This window comes from Argentina silus (assembly GCF_951799395.1).
Source record: "Argentina silus genome assembly, chromosome: 3".
Classification (NCBI taxonomy): Eukaryota; Metazoa; Chordata; class Actinopteri; order Argentiniformes; family Argentinidae; genus Argentina; species Argentina silus.
The window spans coordinates 5668794-5677969 of NC_139657.1; the positions used below are offsets into that span (position 1 = coordinate 5668794).

Below are 9176 nucleotides of genomic sequence, written 5' to 3' on the forward strand. Positions count from 1 at the left end.
TTTCTTAATTATGGTGAGCATATAATGTAAGGTGCAATATTGTAGATTTCTCTAGTCTAACATAGCTATTTTCTCCCTCTTGAAGAGCAAGGCATTTTTTGGGGAATTTACCATTTGTTTATGTTTTGTTTATTGGAAAAAGGCAACATGTCTGAATTTAGATTAACTGCCTTGTCCTCAAAGTTTTCTGAAAATATGATGGGCTAGGGTTAGTGTACAAAACAAATTAGGGATGATACATACAACAACAGTAAAATATACATTCACCAGGGAGAAAATAAAAATAAAACAGGGTAATAATAAATTAAATTTAGCAAGGCATATAAAGTACAAAGTTCACGAGACACAGAGAGATGATGGATTAAGGACACACGTCTTTGTTCACTGTTCTTCTTCAGTATGCAGAGTAGTAGTAGTAAATGATGGCAGCCCATAAAGGTGAGGTCCTAAAGTGCTATTTGTGGCTACAACGTTTTCCATGTATGCTCCTGTTCTTAACTTGCCTGTTCCTGCAGTGGCCAACTCTCCCGCTGGCCTTACTGTTGGAGATGATCTAATCCTTCTCCTGAAGGGATGTGATTCCACCCTGGACAGCTAACACCAGGCCTTCCACTGACAGGTAGCACCCACTGGTGACACCTACACAGTTAGGGATGATATAATGTAGTAGTACCTCACAGATGTGAAAGAGGATATGTTGATAAAAATACAACTGAAGTTAACATGCCTCACTGCCCACACACAGAATGCTTTTTCTCACTATTTTTGGTATAGAAATGGCTGGTATAGATAACTTAACTATAACTATAGCAATGTCCCTTTTGTATTAAACCCAATTTGGATTTTTTTTTTTTTTTTAAATCGTTTGATTGTGCGTAACAATATGATTTTCAAAACGTCCAACGCCGTCGCGCACTCTTTCAATACGCCTGTGTGGAAAGGGGAGGGGATAGTCAAATCAGTTTGGAGTTTATAAAGTGGCCTCCCGCCCCCCTCCTCAGAAAAGCATTTGGAGTGGTGTGCGTGAAGTTTGGGGATCACTTCACTGTCACATGAGGGATAGCGGTTCGTGGTACAGGACAAGTCGTCAATTTTCTGCAGATACAAATCTATTTTTCTGAAAAGCCACATTTGTTTATAAGCAAATTGCTTGTAAAGGCAACACATTCTCATGCTGGTCTCCTCGTCCGCTCCTCTTGGAGTGAGCAAAAAGCGTCTCTAATGAGCGTGTAGAATGTCACCGCTAGTCCCAATGGATTACAACAAGACGATGGCTCCTCCAGTGCCCCCGCACAACCCCAAAACTACCCGGCCAGGCGAGGCTCAGGAGCGGGTGCTTAAGTGCGTGTTACTCGGCGATGGAGCGGTTGGGAAAACAAGTCTGGTTGTCAGCTATACGACGAATGGCTATCCAACGAAATATGTCCCAACAGCATTTGATGACTTTTCGGGTATGTCAGTATAAACAACAAATTGTGACACTATTCTTTATTTGATCTCAATGACAATTAAATGTACATGTAGCCTACCGGTATGTAAATCCCTGCAATATATACTACTGACAGACATCTATTTTTTCTGGAAGTCCAGGGCCGTTTTGTTGTCCCAGTCCGTCCCTGATATAGGCTATAGGCCTATATAAATATATAAAGAGAGGCTATAGGTATATAAAACCAATATAATCTAGTGAGACGACCTTATTTGGACAGTGTCTAAAATCCACATCACAGTAGGCTATGACTTATTAATGGACTGACATACCTAGTTGCAATTCTAACGGTAATAGTCGGACACATAGTCAGTCAGTGTCCAATATTACATAGTTTCAGAGAAATGCACCCTCTTGCCCCTCTGTGGAAGGAATCACTGATATTTTTTCTCACCTAAATTTACTGTTATGATTCTGCTGATGTGTCCTGCATAGTTGGTAGAGCAAGGCGCAAGCAACGCATAAGTGGAGGTAAATGGTGGTATCAAAATGTATGCCCTGACTGTACTGTAAGTCGCTTCGTGTAAAAGCGTATGCTAAATGGGATATATGACGATGCTTCTGTCTGAAGCAAGTTGTGTGTTTTATGTTAAAAATAAGAGAGAAACGTTAACGCCACTTGTTGAAACTAACGTCCCTTGGCAAGTGATTAAAACGATCACATCATCACATCGCTTTCCTATGAAGTTTTCCATATGCAACTTTATTTAGGAAACCTTCTCCTAACAAAGTATCTGCACCAATCTGAACTGACATGGCATAAAAGGGGAGGATATCCCCCACCCCAATCATGTATTTACAAAACATAGCAGAAGCCCCCCTGAATTTTAGCCGCAATTAGACAAATGAAAAACCCAAAAACACATCATTCATCTCAACCTCACTGCCTTCAATAATCCATTACTTTGTAAACTCAACAGAAGATGGTTGAAGAGATTGTTTCACAGACACGCAAGAGCGTGGTTTTTGGATTGGCCATTGATGTCAGCTTTGACCTAAAAGCCCTCTTCAGTGATGTGAGGTCTGAGGCACTTTCTATTGAGACTGCCCCTGCCTCTAATACTATGACCAAAAAAGACTTTTGCTAATAATACTAGACAGCGCTACTGTAAATACAACTTGCAGTCCATCCATCTATCACCCTCTGGTTCGCTAGAAAATCCAACTTTGAAAACTGTTTCTGATGCAATGTTAGCCATCCTGATCATCTTACTTTTAGCATTGCATTAGCAATAGTAAACTAAAGTGGCAGATGACGTGAGACGACCTTAGGCATTTCGGTATCCCATAACGTTTTTCATGCCAATACACATGCGCGTTTGTTATTCTGAATTCTGAATTGGAAGTGAAAGGCAGCGAAGCTCTGTGGCTTTCGGCGTCCTTTAGCTGGCACTATGAGCTTATAAACACGCATGCGCAAGTCGCGTCAATGCCTTGCATTTATTTTGAAGGGCGAGAAAGGCACGCGCCAGACCGCTATCTTTCCTCTGGACTCCTTGCGAAGTTTGTACCAGATCACCACAAATTTGGGAAGTACTAGTTCAGAAACAAATGTTAAGATGCAGGAAAAACATGAAGATGGCAAAATGATTATTGGTCAAATGTATGTGTATTTATTTTTCATTAGTTTATTTTTCATTCATTTTCACAGGGTAGGCACTGCCTGGCTACCATGCACTGCTACCCTGACGTATATCACGTCATTGGCCCTCTCTCTCAGACACATCTGTTGCAGTGGCTCTGAGCAGAGATTGTCTTTCGACCCCCCCCCCCCCTCCCGTTACAGAGAGCAATTGTGCAGTTGGGGCCATATTTGATGATGTCATGCTTCTGTCCCTTCGAATCAGAGCCCCACTTTGAAGGCAGATTTTTCTTGGAAGTTGGACCTGCAATTCCACAGGTGGCTTGTTGAGAAGAGGGGGGTAGAGTGGGAAAGGAGGGGCTGGAGGAGCAGGGCATCAGGTTTTGGTTCAGGCTAGAGGAGGTTCAAAGATGGATGAAATGTCACGGATTTGAAAACGATTGCATAATGGCCTTTTTTTTTTTTTCTTGCTTTTTTTTTTTACTGAGGGGCACGATGTGTTGGATGACTAGTCTCTGTTATTAGCTCTTTGATCCGGTAGTGTGACCGACCTTGCACTCCGGGCGCATTGTAAACATTATAACGTAAGTCACACCACATTGTGCCCCTTTTGAAAAATGGCCTATAACGAACCTCCCTGTGAGATGACTCATACTCTTTTCAGTTCTGGAGAGGGTTATTGGGAGAGTCACTAAACAAATAAATCTGCTTTGTTTTCCCCCAGTAGAGGGCTTGGCATGGGTTTTCAAAGCAGAGAGAGAGTACACACAGTGGGGTACAACAGTAAACTGTTATGGTTTTTCCCGTAACTAGGCGAGTGGGTGGGTGGGCGGGTGGGCGGGCAAGAAGACAAGGCATGCCAAGAGTTAGGGGGGGGGGATGGTGGGGCTTTGAGTGTCACACGAGCTAGCAATTGTTTGGTTTGGCCTCTGATCTGTCAGAGAGGTGTGTGTGTGCGTGCGTGCGTGTGTTTAAAGTGTCAGGTGGAGCAATGGAGGCAGATGTGACTACAGCATTGTTGACCGTTGATCTGCCCCCCCCCCCCCCCTCTGTCTCTCTCTGTCTCTCTCTCTCTCTCCCTTTTTCTTTACTACAGCGGTTGTGCAGGTGGATGGGAACCCTGTCAGACTACAGCTCTGTGACACTGCAGGACAGGTGAGCATCATAGTACCCTCTCACATGCACAACAACTCCCCACATTCCACACATTATCTGCATACTCCAGTCATTCAGCAACGCTTCATTGGTCCATGCACCACCGTGCATCACATGATTACATTGCCCCAAGGGTAAATGATGTTGAGGACCACTGAACTTTCACAATGGACATTCTCATTATTCCTATGCTTGGTTCTCGTACATCTGTCACATGACCTTTCGCGCTAAGACAGTGTCGGCTTTTGTCATCCACTCTTGCGAGTTTCTCTCAAGGCCGCATTCTGGGGCTGTGCGGCACTGCTAGTTTTCCCCCCAGGCTCACCCACCATTCTGTGGCAGCTGTGGGGCCTATTGTGCCCCCTGAGAATGCCTCTCTAACACATCTGGAGAGGGAACAAGGCTGTTCCGTTGGCATAGCTTTAGGGGGGTGGAGCTGTGGTGGGGTGTTAAATTGGGGGATTTACAAACTGGGAGAGGTGAGGGAGAAGCCAGAACTGGGTAGATTGGAGATGGTTACGTCACATGGTGTGGCAAACACAAGAGAGGAGGGGGGAGGTAGAATCTACGGGGGGGAATGATGGTGTACTGTATGTCCTCTCTCTCTCTCTCTCTCTCTCTCCCTCTCTCTCCCCCTCTCTCCCCCTCTCTCCCCCTCTCTCTCTCTCTCTCTCTCTCTCTCTCTCTCTCTCTTGTCTACTGGTATAGGCAGAGGTTGGTGTTACTGAGAGTTCTGCCCTGCAGCTCTGTTCCTCCTCATGCCAAGCCTCTTGAATGTTTTAATGTTATTAGGCAGAGCTCTCGAACGGAACAGGTTGTGAAACCTACGTTGTTGCTGCTTCTCTTTGGCCACGGGTGGTGTTGTAATCCCACCGGTGCGGGCACGGCCCACACAGGCCATTTATTTGAAGTTCACCTGTTCTTGCGGACTGCCAGTACGGTAAACATTACCGCAATACTCCAGTTGTTTTGTCTTGAGAAGACTTGGCTGTCAGGTTGAGCCCAGCGTCCATAAAGCATCGGAACGAGCACACGGCCCTAACACCTCCCAGCTTAATTTTACAGGGTTTGGTTTAGGGCTGCAGGGATCTGCCTACTTAGTACACAACCTCTAAATCCCCCCCCCCCTCTCTCTCTCTCTCTTGCTGCTGATAGACAAGCTGGGGCAAACATGAGCAGATAAAGTTGGCAAACACTTTTAGCACATATGGTCTTTCATAAGAGGTATACAGAGAGGAGGGCTGTGCCAGGAGGAGGAGAGCGAGAGGGAAATGATAACAACTGCCGCCATGATTGATAAACAAAGTAATTCCCGGCTCAGCCAGATTGATACGTCTGTATACTCAGAAGATATCCCCTACATCATCAGATTGCAAACAGTCAAAGCAAATGGTTATGATTTATAATGGAAACTGTGTTGAGAGGTGGCCAGTGAGTCAACAATAGTTTATGTTGCCAAACGCGTTTTTTCATTGAGTCAAGGCACCAGACATTGCAGGATGTGTGATTTAGTAATATGTGTGCTCGATTTTACGACTGAACTATACTAAACAAACTGTCTGTAGTTTATGACTGGAGATTGGAGTTGGTCTTCCAACAAAGCACCCCAGTCCAGGCCAGTGCAGAGGTAGAGGGGTAGGAAGCCAGAGAAGGAGAGGCGAGGGTCATGTGATAGGGAGCGAGAGGCAGGATGGAAAGGGTTAACAGAGAGTGAGAGAGAGATTGGGGGGGGGGGATGGTTTGTGTCGAGTTTCTGCCAGGCTTAATCTGTGTATTCAAGGATGTTGGAGGCCCCTGCTAGCCAAGGCTGTGTGGCTCCAGAGTGTTAATTTGGGAGATTTAGGTGATATAAAAGAGGGGGGTTGGTTGGGTTTATGTGTATACTTTCAGTATAAACTGACTGTAGACTGCTTTGACTGAGTTTAATGTGGAATTATCTGCACCATTTCTCTGCCTAGCGATGTTTCTCACTGCGTTTTTAAATTGCCACTGACCTATATAGAGATGACTGGAAGCGTGTTTGTGTGAAAAGTTAAATATCACACAGAAACTATAGTTTGCTAAAAACTTGAATTTACACAGGATTATTCATTTTGGGAAACTATTTGGAATACCAAATGGATTGGCAATGGATTTTGTAAAACGTTGCCCACGCCGGGACTAATCCTAGGATTAATCTTTCCATTTGAGTTTCTGGTAACTTTCCATTTGAAAGTGGTTCAAGGTATATTGTCAATGCTGATATAGAGTTCGCTCGAAACCACCAACCTCTGGCTTGTACGGCAACAATGATCAAGTCAGTAAAAAGAAAAAAGAAAAAAGAAAAAAAAAAGACATTGAGTTAAACATTAGTTTGAGTTCACCTATAAATACCCCATATCTGATACGTGACAGAGCTTTTGATTCCTGTCTTTGCACAAACAAAAATCTACTCCAAACTGCCAACTGTTCTCAACACACCGTATTCACCTTGTATGCCAACCGCCACTCACTCCCCACTTCTCCTTCTCTTTCCCTCCCTCAGGACGAATTCGACAAGCTGCGTCACTTCTGCTACTCTCGCACCGACGCTCTCCTCCTCTGCTTCAGCGTGGTCAGCCCCGCCTCCTTCCAGAACGTCTGGGAGAAGTGGGTGCCTGAGATCCGTCGCCGCTGCCCGCTCACGCCCGTGCTCCTCGTAGGCACCCAATGTGACCTGCGGCAGGACGTCAAGGTGCTGATCGAGCTGGCCCGGCGGAGGGAGGCGCCCGTGACAGAGGAGGACGCCCGCGCCCTGGCGGACAAGGCGGGCGCCGTGGCGTACGTGGAGTGTTCAGCGCTCACCCAGAAGAACCTGAAAGAGGTGTTCGACGCGGCCATCGCGGTCGGGCTGCGGCATGCCGACAGGAGGGCACGGCGGGAGAGGAAGGTCCGCAGCACGGCAGACAAAATGAAGATGATGTCCAAGTCGTGGTGGAAGAAGTACGTTTGCGTCCAGTAGGGAGAGAAAGAGGAGGCTCTTTTACAATGCGGCCGGTTCAGAGAAACTTTTAGTTTGCTCAGACGGACCCTGGGTTGTTCAAATGTCAATGGACCTGGGACTGGGACCTTGTTGCCCACCTTGCTCAGATGAACTCGAGGACTTCCATCTTTGATTCTTTCATATTGACCCCCGTGTCGGTCCAAAATGACTTAGGGACCACTCCAAAGTGAGAAGGGAGAAAGCCTGCTTTGAACTGTAAGGTCGGGGGGGGACGGCGGTGGCGGCATCTCTATAGCGCCAAAAGACATCAAGGAAGCGATGAAATTGCCATGATAAACTGTCGAAGCTAGTTGAACTGAGAATCATATTGGCACTGAGCAATTGGGACTACTTCCTATTGATATTCACTCATTGGTGGGGACTTGGAAGGGACTGTGATCTACTGATACCCTTAGTACAGTATACCCCCTGGTGTAGGTTGGCCAAATGTGCCTCCACTGTTTTTAACCCAATATCATATCATTTGCTCCATACTGTATGTATCCTTCCCCCTTTTTTACCCAAATATGTTTAAATATATATTTGTTTATGTTATTCATAATCACTTTGGAATCAAACCCATCAGTAGGGTCATATAAAAAAGTGGCAGAATAATATCCATAAGCCCCCCATGCCAGAAATGACTTCAAATCAAAAGATCACCTGTGAAATGAACTCAAATCAAACTTGAATACCTGTTACAAACATAAATAACCAGTTTTATTGATTTGATAAGACAGATAATAAGACTATAAAGGTACTGATACAACATTCCAGCTGTCCCGATACTCATCTGTTCCTTGTCAATATGAACCGGCCCCCTTGGTGGGTTAAGCCGTGTGTGTGTGTGTGTGTGTGTGTGTGTGTGTGTGTGTGTGTGTGTGTGTGTGTGTGTGTGTGTGTGTGTGTGTGTGTGTGTGTGTGTGTGTGTGTGTGTGTGTGTGTGTGTGTGTGTGTGTGTGTGTGTGTGTGTGTGTGTGTGTGCGTGTGTGTGTGTGCACCACATGACTGAGCGAGGTACCCTAGACCAAGTTGGGTGTGTGTCACATTTGAGTGTGTGTGTTGATACAGCTGTCAACGTTAACAGAGTGAGAGGCTCCCCAGACAGTGAAGGGCTCTATAAACTCCACATCAATACACGTTACACGAACAAACCCTTTAGAAAACCTCCAAACAACTCAGTACAACACACATCAACCTATACATTCACTTCAGCTGTCGAACTTTGATCAAAGAGCTTGGGAAGTTTCCATTGTGACAATGGCAAAGTTTCCATTGTGACAATGGCAAAGTTTCCATTGTGACAATGGCAAAGTTTCCATTGTGACAATGGCAAAGTTTCCATTGTGACAATGGCAAAGTTTCCATTGTGACATGGTCGTTAAGTGAGCAGTGCCACTGGGAATTGCTCTTACAGTTAGGTCCGGAAATATTTGGACAGTGACATAACTTTGGCTCTGTACACCACCACAGTGGATTTGAAATGAAACAATCGAGATTTAATTGAAGTGCAGACTTTCAACTTTTATTCAAGAGGTTGAACAAAAATGTATTTATAGATGATGTGGTATGCTTCGGACCATGAGCCGTTCAAAGCCTTCTCCATACTTTTTTCATCATGCTGGTACAGGTTGATCTTAGTTTCATCTGTCCAAAGAATGCTGTTCCAGAACTGGGCTGGCTTTTTTAGATATTTTTTGTCAAAGACTAATCTGGCCTTTCTATTCTTGAGGCTTATGAATGGTTTGCACCTTGTGGTGAACCCTCTGTATTTGCTCTCGTGAAGTCTTCTCTTTATGGTAGACTTGGATAATGATACGCCTACCTCCTGGAAAGGGTTTTTCTGTACCATGTGAAGGATCCTGCGATCATCTACCACTGTTGTCTTCCGTAGACATTCAGGCCCTTTTGTGTTGCCAAGCTCACCAGTACGTTCCTTTTTCTCTCAG

At 45.1% G+C, this 9176-nt stretch overlaps 1 protein-coding gene across 1 annotated transcript; it reads left to right on the top strand.

The window, feature by feature from the left end:
- The first annotated feature begins 1016 nt into the window (after positions 1-1016).
- Positions 1017-7998, top strand: rhoub (ras homolog family member Ub). Its single transcript, XM_083666946.1, has 3 exons — positions 1017-1451; positions 4168-4226; positions 6751-7998. Exons 1-3 carry the CDS (start codon positions 1235-1237, stop codon positions 7204-7206), a joined length of 732 nt encoding a protein of 243 aa, XP_083523072.1. The 5' UTR covers positions 1017-1234; the 3' UTR covers positions 7207-7998.
- Positions 7999-9176: the final 1178 nt, after the last annotated feature.

Excerpts from the sequence above, each read along its gene's own strand:
- rhoub (XM_083666946.1), top strand. The coding sequence starts at position 1,235 with ATGTCACCGCTAGTCCCAATGGATTACAACAAGACGATGGCTCCTCCA. Across the intron at positions 1,452-4,167 it reads AGCATTTGATGACTTTTCGG|CGGTTGTGCAGGTGGATGGG; the intron begins GTATGTCAGTAT and ends TCTTTACTACAG. Across the intron at positions 4,227-6,750 it reads TCTGTGACACTGCAGGACAG|GACGAATTCGACAAGCTGCG; the intron begins GTGAGCATCATA and ends TCCCTCCCTCAG.